Source organism: Syzygium oleosum, unplaced genomic scaffold, assembly GCF_021117445.2.
Source record: "Syzygium oleosum isolate NSW1041296 unplaced genomic scaffold, Sole_v2.1 Sole_v2.05, whole genome shotgun sequence".
Lineage (NCBI taxonomy): Eukaryota > Viridiplantae > Streptophyta > Magnoliopsida > Myrtales > Myrtaceae > Syzygium > Syzygium oleosum.
Genome location: NW_026607489.1, coordinates 13,048,535 through 13,067,556, shown reverse-complemented (window position 1 = coordinate 13,067,556; position 19,022 = coordinate 13,048,535). Strand labels below are relative to the sequence as shown.

At 41.2% G+C, this 19,022-nt stretch overlaps 3 protein-coding genes across 3 annotated transcripts; 2 read left to right on the top strand and 1 right to left on the bottom strand.

Annotated features, from left to right (window-relative positions):
• Positions 1 to 6,451: 6,451 nt before the first annotated feature.
• LOC115678360 (coatomer subunit zeta-3-like) lies at positions 6,452 to 9,529 on the bottom strand. The gene is made up of 6 exons (XM_030601732.2): positions 9,369 to 9,529; positions 8,247 to 8,406; positions 7,457 to 7,604; positions 7,275 to 7,352; positions 7,013 to 7,097; positions 6,452 to 6,788 (listed from the first exon to the last, which is right to left on the bottom strand). Exons 1-6 carry the CDS (start codon positions 9,390 to 9,392, stop codon positions 6,729 to 6,731), a joined length of 555 nt encoding a protein of 184 aa, XP_030457592.1. The 5' UTR covers positions 9,393 to 9,529; the 3' UTR covers positions 6,452 to 6,728.
• Positions 9,530 to 10,268: 739 nt separating this feature from the next.
• Positions 10,269 to 12,591, top strand: LOC115678361 (mitochondrial carrier protein CoAc1-like). Its single transcript, XM_056311878.1, has 7 exons — positions 10,269 to 10,530; positions 10,775 to 10,860; positions 10,950 to 11,157; positions 11,410 to 11,527; positions 11,613 to 11,797; positions 11,965 to 12,084; positions 12,210 to 12,591. The coding sequence occupies exons 1-7, from the start codon at positions 10,360 to 10,362 to the stop codon at positions 12,333 to 12,335; spliced, it is 1,014 nt and encodes a 337-aa protein (XP_056167853.1). The 5' UTR covers positions 10,269 to 10,359; the 3' UTR covers positions 12,336 to 12,591.
• Positions 12,592 to 14,377: 1,786 nt separating this feature from the next.
• LOC115678362 (probable LRR receptor-like serine/threonine-protein kinase At3g47570) lies at positions 14,378 to 18,407 on the top strand. The gene is made up of 3 exons (XM_056311944.1): positions 14,378 to 17,208; positions 17,394 to 17,857; positions 18,083 to 18,407. Exons 1-2 carry the CDS (start codon positions 14,520 to 14,522, stop codon positions 17,813 to 17,815), a joined length of 3,111 nt encoding a protein of 1,036 aa, XP_056167919.1. The 5' UTR covers positions 14,378 to 14,519; the 3' UTR covers positions 17,816 to 17,857; positions 18,083 to 18,407.
• Positions 18,408 to 19,022: the final 615 nt, after the last annotated feature.

Genomic DNA, 19,022 nt, shown 5'->3' with positions numbered 1-19,022 from the left:
GTCCTCCTGAATGACCTGTCCAGCAAGAGCACCCAATCGTAGACCGAGTAAACAAAAGGAAACAGAACCGAAAAAAAAAATTTAGAAAAGAAAACCACGTATATTCACCCCTCTCTGCTAGCCCCCAAAAAAACACGTTCACACGGAGAAAAAAAAAAAAAGGAGGAGGAGAAGGAAGCAAGCAAACGAAGCCAAGCCAAGCCAAGCCATATTGCCTTTTAGGCACTCCCCCTGAATGTACGTCCCGGGGCCCCACGGAGCCACGTGGCGTCGACCCAAGTGACTGGGTCTGGACCTGTGTCTTGCTTGCTTTCCATGCCTCCATGCCTTCTTCTTCTTCTCCTTCTTCTAGACGGCATTAATATCCAGCTACAAAGAAAATCGTGGTCATAGAGATAATTAGCAATATTAATGACAAGTGGCTTCGCCGCCTTATCAGGACTAGTATACTGTTTAAAGTATAACGGGGCTGATTAGGTACGTTCCAAGGATCGTGATCATCGATCGAGGCGAGAGAGATTCCTCTTTAGCTAAGTTCGGCTAATTCCCACCCTCCCTCTCTCTCTCTCTCTCGGCTGCAATTATTAGAGGGAAGCTGAATATCTCGTTTTTCTCGAAAGAGAGAGCGAGAGCGGTATTCCCGTATTCTGAATTAGAATGGATTTTTGAAATCATCCTTTTCGAGTAATTAACGACGTGTTTGAATGAACCTTTTGCTCTCTTTTACGTTTTTTCACTGGATTAGAGTCTCGCGACCGGCACGTTACAACGTGTTTGGGTAATATTTTGATCTTCTATGGGGGAAACTTAGGTGAAATTTATGGTTGGTTATATAATGCCCTCTTTGTGGAGCCAAAGCATCTCTCCCCTGCCGACCCCATCCCATTGCATTGCATTGAAACCCATGTGCACCAACGCATGCAATTAATTTTTTTAAAAATCTGCCGCCACCACTAAGATTTGTCAGATCAGATGGCTCGGATTGAAATTAAATTTTTAAGGGAAAAAAAGGAAAAAGGGTAAAAAAAGGGGAGGAAAATCAACAAGAAAATTTGGGTCTTGCAGGGGCCACATGGTATTTGGAATGGCCAGCCTTGACGGCTTCCTATTTTTATTAATTTCAATGGTCGATAGCCGGTGAGGACCTTCATTAATTTTCTATTTGATTCAAGGCTTCATTTATTTCGCAAAAAAATAATTTTTTTTAAATTTTTTTTCTTAAAATCAATCGTTCGTATCGCTTAAAATAATTAATCGACGAAAAATATTTTCGCTGTCAATAACAATTTATATTTAAAATATTTTCGTAAACGATCATTTTTAAAAAATATACCATTTTCAAATTTTTCATTTTTTGCGAAACTAACGAAACTTAAATGTTATTATATTAAACGTAATAAGGTCTTCTTTGGCAACCGTACGGTAATTAATTAAAGGCAGTTCTCTAGAAGGGGTTTTGACTACGCTAAATTTTTTTTTTTTGGGGCCTAACATTTATGACAATTAACTTTGCTGGAATAATATTTGATTAATAATAATAATAATAATAATAGTACACTGAATCTGAGGAACCCTTTGAAAAATCCGGTTCTTACGAGGTGCGATCTCCGCCCAGGAATTTGGACCGTTTCTTTCTTGGTGGCTTTTCAATTGCAATTAAGTTTTATTCTTTTATTATTCAAGAGCGTGTTTCGGACGGCTTTGATTTCAAGAATCGAGAAACATGTCGAACGCGTCTGATCGATCCGAGCCCAAGGACACAATTGCAATTTTCTTAATTTTCCTTTTCATTTTTGGCGATTTTATTAAAGAATAATAACTTTGGTTCATAATATATGTAAATAAAAAAAAAGGGGGGGATATTAGTAATGGGACACACTTCCCTTGTGCCCTTTTACCTAATACCGATTTTTTTTAAAAACTTTTGTATTTGTCTAAACAAGTGGTTGGAAAGGCGGCAATATGAAGCCGTGTTTTTTTTTTTTTTGTAAATAAGATGGACAATAATGCATCGTGATATACTATTAGGCCCGATTTCTCTTCCATTTTTTCGTCGGACAAGTTCTCGAGAAATCCTCGTGAGGACGCAACTTCAGAACGCCGCGCTTTCAGTTTTGAGATATTTGTCGAATACGATTGTCTCGGAGAAAGTGCACGGATTTTACTTCAAAATCTAGTTAATTGCAACTTTTTCTCCAAATGTTTTAGGAGTTTCTATATTGGAAGTTTCCTTCTCTTGGGGTCCAACTTCTCCTCCATTCGTGCTTTTTCTTTATTTTAAACTTTGAATTTCCGAAGGCGGCTTTACAGGAGGAAAAAGACAAAGCTGGAAAAAGTACAGGAGAATATGATAAAGGAAAGAGAAGAAATGATCTTGACAATCTCCTCCTTCCTTCACCTCGAAGTTTTTGCATGGCCTCCAACACAAGAGCTAGGTTAAACTCGAGAAATGAGAAAATGCTACAAGATGACCGACCATCCATCCCGTTCCTCGTACATCATTGCTTTGTCCGAAGCATCGATTGGCCCCCGACCCACATCATCCTCATCAGCTCGAGAGCGATCTTCATCCGTTTCTGTAGGCGCCATGTTATACCAAACTGACGAGCACGTTAGCAGACATAAACAAAAGACGGTAAACCCTCGAGTTGGCCTGCAAAGACGAGCACGGAAACATGCGACCCTCGTTGCGGGCGTCCGATGGCCTGTCGAAACGATTCGTTGACTCCAGAACATCGCTTGCTTTTTTCCCTCGTTCATCGAGTCAAGTCAATTCTGCAGAAACAATCATACGCTTCTGGCTACGGAATCCGATTTTTTTTTGACGAAGAATAGGGTTGGCACGCGTAACGTGCTGGGTGTTTTTTCCCCTCCCTGACCTTCTAGATGTGGCAAGAGGACAGGAGACGAAGGTGCAGCGAAGATGGGGCCTTCTTCCGGACAAGGTTGTCAAGCACGGAACTGATGGGGGAGCAGTAAGGACCGATTTGATGGCGTCGGGGCTACCACTAGAAGAAAAGGTGTCTTGTCTCATTCGTTACGAGCACACTTCACATTCTTCTCGGCGTGTGAGATTATGTGCGCCCGGGGAAAACGTTGGATAGTACTTGAATTATGTGTTTAGTTGATGCCGAAGTATGATTTGAGGTCGTCCAAGCCAATCATCCAATAAGTTAAACGTCATCAATTTTAGCAACCAAAAAAAAAAAAGCTGAACGTCATCGAATGGATTGGCATGAGTCGACCGAAAAATGATGCATCTCTCCGACCGTCGCCACTCATCGCTTAATGAAGACACGTGATAAAGAAACACAAGACGCTTTCTTGTCTGAAAAGTGTGCTAGGGCATATTTGCTATTCGATGTCGGTTGTTTTAAGTCTCGCGCTTGTTTATCAAGACTTGTTATATATGTATATTGTATTTTCTTTTAGCTGTTTGAAGTTTTTGGAATAAAGACGATGCTCGTGTGTTCGTTTTAAGATGATATCAAAATCAAGAGGTTTTGAGTTCGATTTCTCAAATTTCTCTTTGCTTTATAAATTCGAGCCTCTTTGTCTTTGCACGTTATAGGTTCCGACCATAATTCTACAATAAAATTAAGGGCGGGTGCACATCAAAGACTTTCATCAACCCATGAATTTTTCGTCAGCGTTGGAGAGTTAGATTAAAAGATATATTAACGATCTTTAAGCTTTTCCTATACTTAAGAAGATTCCCCTAAAGTTTAGAAAGCTTGTGGCACCCCGTTCCTTAAGAATAAAGTATTGGGGTTTCTCTTTTCGTTCTGGACTTGTCAAGTCGACTTGTACTGTCCATGAGAAAAAGCAGAGAGTAAAACCAGATAGTGGCATCATCTCATGAGACTACATCAACTTGAGGTGGGGTGACATTATTGGCAAGACTGAAGCAAAAGCTCGGACAAAGACTACATCAATGAGGTGAGTCTCTTGGGCTATTGGGTTTTCACTGGGGATCAAGTCTTTGTCACTGATCATGACCTAAATTGGTGAGAGACACGTACTAAGCCTGATCTTCTAGCTAGGAAGTCTGAAGTAAGGTATAGTTCAGATCGTACATGATCCACTTGTGAAGTTGATACACACAAGTGGGCATTGAGAAAAAGGAAAGATATTTTATTACGAAATAGCGGTGTGTTCCATTTGAGCAAATGTTTTTTTTCATGAATTAGTTGTTTGGGTTTTCACTTGTTTTTTGATTTGCTAAAAATGATCAGCTTACGAAAAATCAATTACGCTCAATAAAAATAAATAAGCTTTAAGTTAGGATAACGAAGTCTCTAGCCTAAAAACTGGAAGGTGATTTCTCAAAGAGTACGATCCTTTATCACGAAGTTTTTCCCGAATACGGGGAAAATAATATATGCTAATAATTTCTTTTTCTTATTTTGTTTAAAGCACGAGAAGTTTCCCATTAATACGGACAAACTAATCCAAAATATAAAAGCTTAGCTTATGCATGACTACAGTCCTCTGGAACCAAAGCCTCCAATATATACGTCTTGGATTTAGCTCTTGGACTATACCGACCGAACCGACGCTCTAGTTGTTGTAAATTTGGTATCAAATTGAATGGCACACAGGGTTTTGTTCTGCTTTCACCAGCAATCCTATTTATCGCAGTTGTACCAGACCAGACATGGGAACAAATGTGCATGCATGCATCGAAGAGTAGTTGACTCGAAGTCGATGTTTCGGGTGGGCTGGTCGAGCATCTTTCAAGTGGAATTCTCGCTAATACGGATAGTGAAAGGGGGAGAGATGTATGCATGATTGAGACGAGAGCTACTTCACTAGAAAAAGATGGGTTTGAACCGGTCCAAAGAAAGAAAGGGACCGGAAGAGCACTAGTGGGAGTAGCGGCAGTAGCATGCACTAACAACTAAAGGCAAGAGCAGTTATGGAGTCCAAATCTTTAGGTGTAACGTATCACTCAAGGGAAGGTCGTCGCCAGGCATGAAAACAATTGAGGATTGAAGCAATCAAACGCCGGACTAACTAGTTAGGAGACGACCATGATTTAAGAGAACAAATGGGTTTCGACAATGAAGAGGAATGTGTTTGAAGGGTTCATCGATGTGTGAGATGCTGCTTGCCGGCAGCACAAGATGCGAAAATGAGCAAACATGGCAATCCTTCGACAACCATGATACAATATAGTCAAACATGGAATGATATGATTGGAACAAATATAGGCCTGGCAATTGTCAAATTCTGCTTCGATTTGGCTCGTGCGAAGTTCATGTTTGGTTCTTTAAGCGGGGTGATAGAGACTCCAGCTAACGTCCCATCCCACCAAGCATAAAAATGAGTCTTATCGAAAGGTTAGAGTCCAAGTTGGTTGTGGAGGGAGGAATGATGGGTGCCGAGGACTTAGGGAGAGAGAGAGAGAGAGAGAGAGTTTAGATGATGATGTTTGGCGGCCAAAGGAGGAGGGCAAGCATCGTGATGTCCAAAGTGAAGCATTTATTTCGATTGCAAATGAAATGAGAGGTTAGAGTTTGGATTTCAACTTAATTTAGTCTCAAATCCTCGTATTCGGGGGCAAGAAACGGTTCAAAAAGCGCTGTTTTAAAACATTTTAGCGGTCATATCACCTCGACGAGCCACGTCGAGTAAATTAATATCAAATCATTGTCACCTAACGACACGACCCAATTTAGATGACAAAAGGGTTTTAATAACGAAGAGGAATGTGTTTGAAGGGTTCATCGATATATGAAATGCCACTTGCCGGAGGCACTAGATATGAAAATAAACTGATGGCCATCCTTCAACAACCATGAAATGTGACAGTCAAACACGGAATTAAAATAATTGGAGCTAACTAGGGCAAGGCAATTGTCAAATTCTGCTTCGTTTTTATTCGTATTAAGTTCCATATTTACTTCTCCAAGCAGGGTCCCATCCCACCAAGCATAAACAGCACACAAGAATATCATGTCGTTACACTGGACTGCCCACTTATCCGGATGGGGTCAATTGGCGATTAAGAAGGCCCATGGCCTAGGTTAGCGACCTCCATTGCACTTCAGAGGGGCACTCGCCTAAGGTCAGCCCATAGTGGTTGAGCATACGTCCCGGACACTCAAAAGCCCTTTCATGAACTCCCAACAACTATCGGTGGACCTCACCGAGATACCATCATTAATTGATCCGATACAGATCCACCAAGCAAATGCACGTATTGATTCTATAGATCAAGCCAATTGCATTTTGAGAGACACCAAACACATGGTGGATTTCACAAAAGTACACATGCTTCAAGTTTCCGTTACATTTCCCACACAACGCGCGGTTTTAAGCGTCATCCCATCATCCATATAGTAGTTTTATCACAAAATTTCATGCACAGAGATCATCTTACTGAAAAATAACCAAGATCTATCTGAACAATCGCACCTCACCCACAACACAGCCGATGAGAAGAGAGTTGTCATAACATGTATCATGTGAATTAATCAATAACCAAAGAGTTTTGCGCCATCAGAATTTTCGTAATAAAGTCCAAAAGAAAAACTCCAACAGATGCTGATTATTTCAATAGAAGGAGATCTGCACCAACCAGAATTACAAAATCTCATTGCCCAATCAACCAATGGCTGTTAAAACAACTTAATTGTCATGCAAGGATATTTTTTTTCTTTGGTAGGAGGGATAAAAACTAAAAAGAGAAGCAACATACATATCATCAATTACAAGCAGAAAGATCATGTGAGGAGGGATCTTGTGATATGTTCACGAGCGGTAGCCAATGCTTGGGTTAAAGTCTGCAAGATTATAAAAACAAGTAAAAAATGATAGAGAAGTTAGATCAATCTTGTGGAAAAATAAATCATAGCAGAAAAGCCTACAGAAGCAAAGCAAAGCAGGGACCTAGTTTCCCATCAGGAGATATTTCGCTAAGCCTATCAGAAGTAGTTATCGAGCATCATCTAAGAGTTTGTAACTATTCTTGGTAGTAGGACAAAGAACACATGGAGAGATGCAACACCTGCTCAGACAATGGGGCGGCAGCATCAATGCTGTGGGATGCAACTTTTCCAGCTATGGTACTGGCATCTGTTTCAAGAATCATCCTACAGAAACAGATATATAAGATACTAGATAAGCTTGGCAATTCGAACAAAGCCAGTGTATAAGCTTTTTCTTTCTCCTTCTAATTCACTGAAGAAGAATTTTCTGAAGCTAATTTAGCACAATGGATCTTCAAACGAAACCATCTGACTAAAAGGAAGTGCAGAAAGAATATTTACCCTCCATCAACAATCTCGTCAATGCAAAGAAGAATAAGATCTAGATTCTCAAGTGCTTCATTTTTGTCAACATTATTTCTGAGCAAAACAAAGAAAAAAGAAAAGCACATGAACCATGAAGATACTAGAGAGCCTCAAAATTCAAAATTTCGCACAACAGCCAAAAATAAAACCAGCAATACCTCAGAATAAGGGCAACTGCATCAAAAAATCCTTGAAGTACTGAAGCTAAAATCAGCTCATTGTCATCATCACTTCCAGTCACGAAAAAGTGCAAGTCTTGTACGAATTTGTAGATGACAATGTTATTTTCAAACATTGCGATCTCCGCTGAAAGTGATAATATAGCTCTAGATCAATATTGCAAGTGCTCAAATAATTAAAGAAGAAAAGACCCGACATCCAACTAACCAAATATCCATAACCCAAACAATTTTCACTAACTGCTCATTTCTGAGGTGCAATACGCAACTTGCTCATCCGGCCACATATAAAAGATGCATGCCTTGGTAATTTTGGCAAAGAAAACGGTGACAATTTGAATCTGATCTTATTTGCCCTTTCCATCTCTGCCTCACAAAATCCATTTCGGACACCAAGCGGGACATAGCATCAGAGCAGGTGAAATCAACCAGAGCATGTAAGAATAAAGGAAATGCTTATATAGTTGATTGCCAAAGTTTATAGACAGTGACAAACCACCGAAATTCTCGCTCAATTCATGAATCATCTTCTGCACTAAGACTAAATGCATAAGATAAGAAACTTTCATGAGAGATTTATCATCTATATCTACAAGCACAGCTATTGAAATAGTTAGTATGTCATAGGCGCCTTCAAGTCAAAATGGTATCAAACTCACGAAATTGATGAAGCACCATAATAGAACAAGAAACATCACTCACTTAAATCAATGTCAAAAGGATTCAAATAACAGAATCTTCATAAACATATCTTCTACGGATGAAGTACCTTCTGTCCTAGCATTTGTCTTCAAAGTTTTGGTGAACACAGATTTCTCAAAGGCTAATTTAGCACTATTTGTTGGCCAATCATCCGAGTAATATTTGACTGCAACACGTTTCCCTTCAGAATCCAGCAGAAGAATGTTCTTCACCAAAGGGCACAAGTCCTATGAACACAAAGACAATCACATTAAGTGGCAAAATAGAAATTCACGAGAGCATGACGAGAAAAAAAAATGCCAATCTATTTTTATTAAACCAGCCAACCAAATAGTCGAGATAATTTCGTCAGTTTAACCGAATTAGGTCTGTCGTCACAGATTGACACATTATTCAAGGAAATAACATTGCAGCAAGTCTTTTCGTAAGAGACTAAATCAGAATCTTAAGTACTGATCTCATCTCGGTCAACAGAAGCAGTTCATAATGTCAGCCAAAATAAATCGGGCCGACATCTATCCTAGACACTCGAGAGGGGGCGATTGCCTAAGTGTGACGATTATTAGCAACAGAACACTTCAAATTCTAGACATTTTCTAGTTATGCTGTCATCAAACTTCTTAAAAAGTACAGCCCTACATTTTCTCAAGCTTGCCCTGGCATGTGAACAAATCATAATGCAAAGATCCATGATTATGAGAACCATTATTGCTCCACCAAGACCAAAACTACTCGGTCACATCCGATCTAATTTCACAAGTACAACAGCACGCATCAATCTCTCAATCAACACGACGCGGTTACGCATGACAAATAATCGAACTTTTCAACATCAGAGTCAATCCGCATCGAGCTAAAATCTACGCACGGCGAAACAAGTCCAGCAGCAAAAATCCAGATCACCGCCGAACAGATCTGTGGAGATACACGAGCAGCAGCACCGAATCGCGCCTCTTGCTCGACGCAAGCGGCTCCCATCGAACCCCGAGCGACGACAGGAATCGGAAACTCAAATCGAAACCCACAAGCATCGCACCGCAGCTCGCATCACTCGAAACATCACAAACTCACAAGGCGCTCGATGCTTCACGAGAATCAAAAACTGCTTGAACCGAAAACATGTCTCCGAATACAGAGAGAGAGAGAGAGAGAGAGAGAGAGAGAGAGAGAGAGAGAGAGAGAGAGTTACGCGAGAAGAGGAGAAATGCGCCATGGATGCGTGCGCTTGCGATCGGAAACGGGTTGCGGTGAAGCTGCGGAAACTGTTCGTGCTCGATTACGAGTTCATATTTTTTCGCTTTTGAGATCGGAGATCTGGTTTTGATACGACAGGTCGTTCGTTGCTCCTCCGTGCCTGGTATCGTTGCTCGTCGTTTTTGGTGCGGAAACGAACCTGGGCTCCGCGTTGAGCCCATCGAGTGTGGGGTCTGGGCTTGCTCTTTTGGAATCACCTAAGCCCAGGTAAGGCCCACTTATTGCAGTACTTTGTGTTTTTTTTAATGGGATAAAGACACGAACAGTCCCTAAACTAGGACCTATGTGGTCCATGAACTTTTAATTTATTTAATGTAATCCTAAAATTTTAGCCCAAGGATTTTTAATACATGTTCAACTTAGCCTCTAAAACAAATTCAATGACAACATCTAACACTTCATATAGTTCGGGAACTAAATTGAACAAGTAGCACAAATTGAAAGTTTGTGGACTATATTGTACATTGGGCTACAATTTAGGGATCTCATTGAATAAATAAAGAGTCGAGAGACCACGTTGGACATTGGGCAAAAGTTCATGATCCATTGTCTCGTTTTCCCTTATTTATTTTAATGTTCCTATTTTTATTTTCCTAATCGCCGTCATGTTTTTTTTTTTGGGTCGAAGAATCAGCCCATGTTCAGTTGCGATAATTTGAGCATCAAAATTTGTAAATGAAACCATTCCAACCCATTTTAAATTCACCCCTATGCTGTTTCATGATTTTCCTTTGTGGCCCATTTTTCGAGCTCCCTAAATTTATCTTCCTACAGTTAGATTGAACCGAACAAAGGAGGAAAATTCAATTTTTAGAAAGAATTGCTATTCAGAGCTTCCCTAAAAATGTACAAAGGCAACGCCTCAACATCGTGTCAGATTTTTTTTTTCCTGTTCTTGAATCTGTCAGTCACCCACAAGAACAGACATGGAATCTTCCCCTGTGGGAAGATTCATCCATGGCTGTTCTGAGAATGGGGATGACTGCTTTGTTGATGCTTTGCCAGTTTGTGTGAGGGAATTGATTGCTGGAGGTGCTGCTGGTGCTTTTGCCAAGACTGCTGTTGCACCCCTTGAAAGGATTAAAATTCTCTTACAGGTACTTCTTGATATATTCATTTGTTTGCCTGGAATATGCTTCTTCTGGTACTTTTGGGTAAGGACAAATTTTAGTGGCTTGTTTTTCCATTCAAGGTGTCTTTGGGGGGGGGGGGGGTGTGGGGCGGGGCGGGGCGGGGCTCGGGGTGGGGGGAAGATAAGAATCAACATGAGATGAACATAATGAACCGATCAGTGTCCCTTCAATTCTCTTGGGAAGTTTAATATGTTTGTTTTGTGTTTAGACCAGAACTGAAGGATTTCATTCCATTGGTGTGTATGAGTCCTTTAAGAAGATCCTCAGGCATGAAGGTGTTCTAGGGCTATACAAGTGAGGCCCATCCCCTCTGTTTCATGTGATTTTTCTTGAAACTATGTTCATTCTACGTGGTATTTATGATTCTTCCAAAAACCATGTAGAGGAAATGGCGCGAGTGTCATCCGGGTAGTCCCGTATGCGGCGCTGCAGTACATGACGTACGAGCAATACCGGGGTTGGATTTTGGATAACTGTCCCTCGTTCGGGACGGGGCCCTTTATTGACCTCCTGGCGGGCTCTGCCTCCGGAGGAACGGCTGTATTGTGTACATATCCCTTGGATCTGGCTCGGACGAAGCTCGCTTATCAGGTCAGCAATAGGCAAAACAAGCAAATGATAGAAGGGAAAAAAAGGGAAGGACGAGCTCCTTAGCACGGGAACTCGATCTGTTCTGATTTCTGTTAACTCGGCTCAATTTCGAGCAGAATCAGAGCATATCTTCCCTTCGTGTCCTCTTTGTATCATCGAACCTGTCATGGGGTCGAGCAGATTTCAAGACCTTTGCATGAACCTTATCTGTAACAAGTTTTCCTGGCAAATTTATTTGCTCTGTTTGGCCAGGTGACGGGTTCATATTCTAGTGAAAATCCTCATTCTCAACCTCGACACCAGGGGCTTCGCGATATCTTCAGGGACGTCTATCGAGAAGGCGGAGTGCGTGCTTTCTATCGAGGCATAGGTACATCCCCGTGACAAGGTAGTCACTACGAGACATGATCGGTCGTCCTAATCATTTTGTGTTTCTCATATGATGTGCCATGCAGGTCCAACATTGGTTGGGATTCTTCCGTATGCCGGCTTGAAGTACTACATCTACGAGGAGCTCAAGCTCAAGATTCCGGAGGATCGTCAAGATTCAATCGCGATGCGCCTCTCCTGTGGCGCTTTGGCGGGGTTGTTCGGGCAGACATTCACGTATCCGTTGGACGTCGTGAGGCGACAAATGCAGGTAACTCTGACTCGACAACAACCAATCTGTGATAAAATGCTCAATGTTTGATGTCTCCATTTCCATGTCAAGAAAATAGGGAAAAAGGAAAAACTAACCCACAAAGCAACAAACACATCAACTCTGTCTATCAGGCTCAACAATGTTTGCTGCATTCAAATTTTCAGGCTGAGAATGTGGTACTGGGCAATACCCGGTCCAAGAACACTGTAGAGGGGCTTTCGAACATTGTTCGCAATCAAGGGTGGAGACAATTATATGCCGGTTTAAGCATCAATTACATCAAGGCAAGCTCTCGTTACATCAATCCGTCCACGCAGACTTTTATAGTATGAAGACATATGTACCTGCGATGAATAGTATAGTTTCGAGCTGAATGTTCATATGCATATGTTTGGGGGATATTTTGCAGGTGGTGCCTTCAGTGGCCATTGGGTTCACAGCATATGATGTGCTCAAGTCTTGGATGCATTATTCAACCCAGCAAAACGCTCATCACTCGTCATCTTCAAATGCACAAAATCGAGCAGAGAAATAGTCCTCCGACGACCGATCAGACGCGAAAGCATTAGAGTCGATAGGACTCAAGGGTTGTGTTCTAGCCTTCTCATGTTTGCCGTAGAGGTCAAATGTGTTGCTCATAGAGAAATTTGAATAGCAAGAACCGGGACCGAATGGCCGGAACATGGGGTTCGCGGTCGATGTAAAGCGAAATTTTTCGAGAGTGATGCTCTCGAGTCGAAATCATGTTACGTGAGAATCGATATCAGAATATCGTTTATCTTTAGCCAGTCCTTTTTAGCGAAAGCAAATCAAACCTAAAATCACGTATGTAATTGCTCGAAGAGCCTGAGAATGTGTTGTCTAACAGAAGGCCTCCAAGCCTTTCTCTTAAAGAAAAATTTGTAGAGGTGTGTATTTTTTGTTATTTTCTTGGCTATTCTTTTGCCAGAAAATTAGGGAAGATTGATGGAAAAGTAATTTAACTATGAGAGTTCAACTGTGCCGTATCTGTGGATTTCTTTTTTTGGCTCACTCTTTGTCAACGATGAGTTAAATAACCAAAAAAATAAAAAAAAACCTTGGAATGCATTTCCTAAATTAATAATGGTCATATTTACCTCAGAGTCGAAAATCACATTGAATAGACCAAAAAAAAAAGGAAAAAATTACTCAATCAATCATAAAATTATTGTACGGATGTCCATTTAGTCCTAAACTAAGTAGTCATTTCGATCAATTTTCGCCGAAAATCGCCAACATGATAGTTTGGTCATCGCCGGCCGTGGCACACCGTCATGTCAACGATTTCCGATGAAAATTGACTAGAAGGACTATATTGGAATTGCGTAAAAATGTTTATAACTAAATTGATAAAATTAAAAAGTTTAGAACTGAATTGAAATCCGTACAATAGGTTCAAAACTGATTGGACAGCTTCCTCGATTTGAAAGCAAGAAACGGGTCAAAAACTTCCAACTCAAGATTGCTCTTCATATTTCGACCAAAAAAAGATGACTCTTCATACACGAGTAGGCTCAAACGACAAAACCAATGATCATCCTCAGGTGAGCTCCACAAGCCTAGAATATCAAAACGCGAGCAATTACACCGGCTCTGTAGAAAAGATGTCGAGTCACAATGGCTGTTGCTGCGTAAGGTTCAACCTCTCGTCGTCAGAGATGTCAAGTCACAAGGGCTGTGATCATGCAAACTTGCTACTTTTCTGTTTTTTCTGTAGTTGATGATCATATGCGCTTCCTCAGCAATGCTAATCTCATCCTATTTTTCTGTTGGCCTTTCAAATGTTATATCAAACTGTAGGAAACTCCTTTTCCTTAGCCATTTTATAAGGACTCTTGACTGACTAATTGAAGAAATTACATAAGAAGACACGATTTAACGAAGTTCGGCAATGTGCCTACGTCCTCGGGTAATCCTCTTTCAAAGTTTTTCGTTGTATTGCCTTTGAGAGAGGGACTGCCATTTTTATTGATGAAGTATAGGAAAGGAAGACAATGAGAAAACCTAAAGTCAAAATAGGCAATTCCCCAAAATTACAGAAATCAAACAAATCTACATAATTTCTTCCCAAATAGGAGGACCAGCACCAATCACGCCAACCTCCCAAATGGGAGGACCACCACCAATGACGCCAACCTCCCAAATAGGAGGACCAACACCAATGACGCCAACCTCCCAAATAGGAGGACCAGCACCAATCACGCCAACACTAATTGAGCTCAGATGACATTAGTCTCCGATATTGAGCTCAGATGACATTAGTCTGCGATATTTTCCATTTTTCAATGATGAGTCGTGTGCTTTGTTTCAAATGTGGTATTCTTACTCTCCTGACCTGACCTGGTCTTGTTCCACCAATATGAACTTAACAAATACGGCATCTTTATGAATGCCTTCTTGCGTGTAATAAAGTGGTCTTTTGACCGTGAGCCCATAGTGGAAGATGGGAATGGCCGGCTTCGCTGTTCAATGACTACTGAGTCAACACCATTTATCACAACCATCTCTTTATTTTACCATTGAGGCACTGAGTGATGTACTCATGGTCCTGACTTTGTTGCAGGAAAAATTAGTGAGGGGGAACAAGAATAGAAGTGCTTCAAAAAGTTGTCCCGAACATCGTCCGTTAGCACCGATCCTTCCTCTTGTTTCTTCTTGCCTTCCTTTCATTTCTATCGGCTTCCTTGGGCTTTGAGTCATGAAACTCGTAAGCATTAGTTCTGCAAAGTTTCTGTCGTGCTACTTGCTTCTTGGTATTGCTCTCGCACTGTGCTTTAATCAAGTCTCCTCCACCACCAACGAAACAGACAGACTCGCTCTGCTCGCATTTAAGGCCGGCATAACGGAAGATCCTTTCGGCGTGCTCAACTCATGGAACAATACCATTGGATTTTGTCAGTGGTATGGCATTTCGTGCGGCCAAAGACATCGGAGGGTCACAGTCCTAGACTTGCAATCACAAGGACTCTCTGGATCAATCTCTCCTCATATTGGGAATCTCAGCTTCCTAAGGCAAATGTGGCTCCAAAACAACAGTCTCGATCATGAAGTCCCTCCGCAAGTGGGCCAGCTGCGACGCCTTCGTGAATTACGACTAGACAACAATTCATTGATCGGTGAAATTCCCAAAAACATATCATCTTGCTCTAATCTTGTCAGCCTCTTCCTTCCATATAACCAACTGACCGGAGAAATTCCTGCGGAAGTCGGTTCATTATCCAAGCTACGGGTTTTAATTTTGTATCATAATCATCTCACTGGGAGTGTGCCTTCCTCCATTGGCAACTTATCGTCACTAGAGGGACTATATTTAACCCTGAACAACTTGGGCGGGAGCATTCCCCAAGTTCTAGGCCACCTGACGAACTTGCAAGTCATTGCCTTTGGAGGAAACATATTGTCAGGTACTATTCCATCTTCGCTACTCAATCTTTCTACGCTACATGTGTTTGATGGTGGAAACAACCGGATACAAGGGACTCTTCCTGCGAGCATAGGCATCAATCTCCCAGATCTTGAATTTTTTAGTGTTGCCGCGAACCAACTTGAGGGGCCGATTCCTCCATCGATATCGAATTCCACAAAGCTAAATCATCTAACGCTTAATGTTAACAGATTTTCCGGGAAAGTACCATCTTTGGAAAATTTGTATGAGCTTGGAATGCTTCAAATTTCGGCTAATCAGCTTGGAAATGGAAAACTTGAAGACTTGAGCTTCCTTTGCTCATTAACTAATAGCACCAAATTGCGGAGTGTGCTTATTGGCAGGAACAAGTTTCGTGCCGTGTTACCCAAATGCATAGGTAATTTATCCACTACTCTTACAGTGCTTGATATGAGTCAGAACCAGATATCTGGTGAAATTCCAAAAGAAATTGGGAATTTGGTCAACCTGAGCGTGTTATTGATGTATCTCAACCAGTTTTCAGGTATTGTCCCCTCAAATTTGGGAAATCTACAAAATCTGGCAGTACTGATTTTGGGTGATAACAACCTGGGAGGGACTATTCCATCTTCTTTAGGAAATCTAACCAAGTTGATTCAACTACATCTTGGTGGGAACAACTTTCATGGGCAAATTCCGTCGCATCTATCAAATTGCCAGTCTCTTGATCTGCTTGTTCTATCTAATAACAATCTCGGTGGTGCCATACCCCCACAGCTTATAGGTCTCTCATCATTAACAATTCTTCTGAACTTGTCTCATAACCATCTAAACGGGGTTCTACCCACAGAAGTTGGCAACTTGAGAGCTTTGACTGCGTTGGACATCTCAGACAATTTGTTGGTAGGTGAAATCCCAAGTAGTTTGGGTGACTGCACTGCATTGACATCATTGAGGATGGGGGGCAACTTATTTCACGGGCCCATTCCTCAATCAATCAGATGGTTAGGAGGCATTGAAGAACTCGATCTTTCACGCAATAATTTATCGAGTCAAATTCCAGCATTCTTAGAGGTATTTCATTCCTTGAAACTTCTAAATTTATCGTACAATAAATTTGAAGGCATGTTACCACGTGGAGGAGTCTTTGAGAATGTTACTGGTACTTCTATTATTGGGAATAATGAGCTCTGCGGCGGACTGCCAGAATTTCACCTCCCAAACTGCATCTCCAAAAGCTCCAAGAGCAAAAGGATCAATATAGTGATATTGCCCACTTCAATTATTTTCGGAGTTCTTGGAATAGCTCTTGTTCTAACTTTTATATATGTTTGTTGGTTGAAGAAGAAAGTAAATGAACCGGTTTCAAGTTCGATGAATGATTCACATCCGAACGTATCTTATGGAACACTCTTGAGAGCAACCGAAGGTTTTTCTTTAACAAATTTGATCGGTATTGGAAGCTTTGGTTCTGTTTACAGGGGGATACTTGAGGACAATGGAACTAGTATTGCCGTGAAGGTGCTTCATTTGGTCCGTCACGGTGCTCTGAAGAGCTTCATAGTCGAGTGCGAGGCATTAACGAACATCAAACATCGCAATCTTTTGAAGATACTAACAGTTTGCTCAGGTAGTGATTATCAAGGAAATGATTTTAAGGCCTTGGTCTATGAATTCATGGAAAATGGAAGCTTGGAACGATGGCTTCAGCCAAACGCAGCATCATATCATCAAAATGAGCTCCCGAAAAAGTTGAATTTCATTCGGAGGATAAATATTGCTATTGATGTTGCTTCTGCATTGGATTATCTTCATCACCAATGCCACTTCCCAATCGTTCATTGTGATATAAAGCCAAGCAATATCCTCTTAAACGCTGAGATGGTTGCACATGTTGGCGACTTTGGATTGGCGAAATTCCTTCTTGGATCATCCCCCGACACCATTGCAAATCAGATGAGCTCGATAGGTTTTAGAGGGACAATTGGTTATGCTCCACCAGGTAATCTCTCTCTCCCTCTCTCTCTCTAAAACCAAGAAAATTTATTCACCTATAAAGGTTATTGATGGGTTTCTTGTTTGAAGTTTGGCAGCTTATGATAACTCTTATAGTCTTATACACATTGCATTTTGATTTGATAATTTGCACTCCAATTTGACCTACACCACGATCTAAATGTGTGGCAGAATATGTAATGGGATGCGAGGTTTCAAGAGAAGGTGACGTCTATAGTTACGGCATTCTCTTACTAGAATTGTTCACAGGGTTGAATCCCACCAATGACATATTCAGAGACAATTTCACTCTTCATAATTTTGTCGCGGAAGCATTGCCTGAACGAATGCTCGAAATTACGGACAAATTTCTGCTTCAAGAAAGAGAAAGCAATTTAGGCCCCTATAGTTCTTGGCATCAGCTTTCCCAAAGTGAAGACATATTTCAAGAGTGTTTGATTATGGTGTTCAAAATTGGAGTTGCTTGTTCATATGAAGTGCCTGGAAGTCGGATGAGCATCAGCCGAGTTGCAGATCAGCTTCATCATATTAGGGAGAAGCTCTTTAAATTGGCTTTAGATGGACAAGATGGACTACCAACAGCTTATATATAGTTGTTATCGTTTAGTGTCGTTTGTGCAAATGGAAGCGAACAGGTAAAATCTATAATTGAAGAGAGAAACGAGCATTCTTTTTCCCTTAAGTTGACAGTTGATCCATTGTTCCACATCTGTATGTGTACATATTTAAACTAGCACAAGGCCTGTGGTGCACACATACTCTTAGTTTTTTTCCTTTTCATTCGTATGATGGTCATGGAGACAAATTGCAATCAATTAGCTATTGGAAATCTTAATCAAAGGAGAGCTTGGTTTCTGCAGATTGACTAGGAATGGCTGGCCGTTGCTTCGTTCCCAAATGATCCAAGGTCAGGAATTGAACTCTGTTCCTAAAGCTATGTTCAATCAGGCAGGGACAATACTGTTGCTCTGGTGGGTGAGTAAGGATGTATAGCTTTCGGATTCGGCATCCTAGCGTGCGGTAATTCGAGGACGTGTGTCGACGCTTGATGTGCGTAGCAAGAATTATCCAAAACATTTAGTAGAATAATGTAACTTGTGTGTATTGGATCTTTCAAGGGGTGTAAGTGCAAGTTCTTCAGCATTGCCAATTCTGAAGTTTGCTTGTCACTACTTTTATTTTCGCATTTTGGTAACGTCACGCCCTGAACCCTACGGACGTGCAATATCCCACTATGGTTGTCACAATGCGATGTCCCAGGACTCGTCGCCGACCCTTCATTTTATCTTTTAATTACGCATGCGGAAGCGATAACAACAATCACCCGGACAACTACAATAAATAGGGATAGATAGGAAAACAAATCATACAGCCAAACCAAAACACCATCTTGATATTCACTTGATTAACCCCTGGGAACATTTTTACAGGCCCACTTCAGGCATCACCACAAAAGCCAACAAAAAGATATTAGGCTGGGATCAATCTACTTCACCAACAGGTCGATCTCAAAAAGCCAGCTTCCAGACACCCTGAACCAAACTGGGTGCATCAACATGCTAAGGGCCTGAAAAATGATTAACAACAACAAATGAGACGAAAGTCTCAATAAGTTAACGGCCTAAGCCCCGTTTAGAAGGCTAACTCACACGGGGGTCCCTAATCACGCGACCACGCACTGGACACAAGTCATTAATCAACCATAGGCATCCTTACCCTGCTTTGGCACACATATAATGCATGACAGTAATCAATAAATGTCACAACAATGCATTAAGCAAATCACATACTTGGAACACA

Coding starts and splice junctions, on each gene's coding strand:
- LOC115678362 (XM_056311944.1), top strand. CDS start 14,520: ATGAAACTCGTAAGCATTAGTTCTGCAAAGTTTCTGTCGTGCTACTTG. Junction 17,209..17,393: donor AATTGGTTATGCTCCACCAG/GTAATCTCTCTC, acceptor AATGTGTGGCAG/AATATGTAATGGGATGCGAG.
- LOC115678360 (XM_030601732.2), bottom strand. CDS start 9,392: ATGGCGCATTTCTCCTCTTCTCGC. Junction 7,353..7,456: donor GCAGTTGCCCTTATTCTGAG/GTATTGCTGGTT, acceptor TGTTTTGCTCAG/AAATAATGTTGACAAAAATG. Junction 6,789..7,012: donor CCGCCCCATTGTCTGAGCAG/GTGTTGCATCTC, acceptor ATAATCTTGCAG/ACTTTAACCCAAGCATTGGC.
- LOC115678361 (XM_056311878.1), top strand. CDS start 10,360: ATGGAATCTTCCCCTGTGGGAAGATTCATCCATGGCTGTTCTGAGAAT. Junction 11,528..11,612: donor TGCTTTCTATCGAGGCATAG/GTACATCCCCGT, acceptor TGTGCCATGCAG/GTCCAACATTGGTTGGGATT. Junction 11,798..11,964: donor TCGTGAGGCGACAAATGCAG/GTAACTCTGACT, acceptor TCAAATTTTCAG/GCTGAGAATGTGGTACTGGG.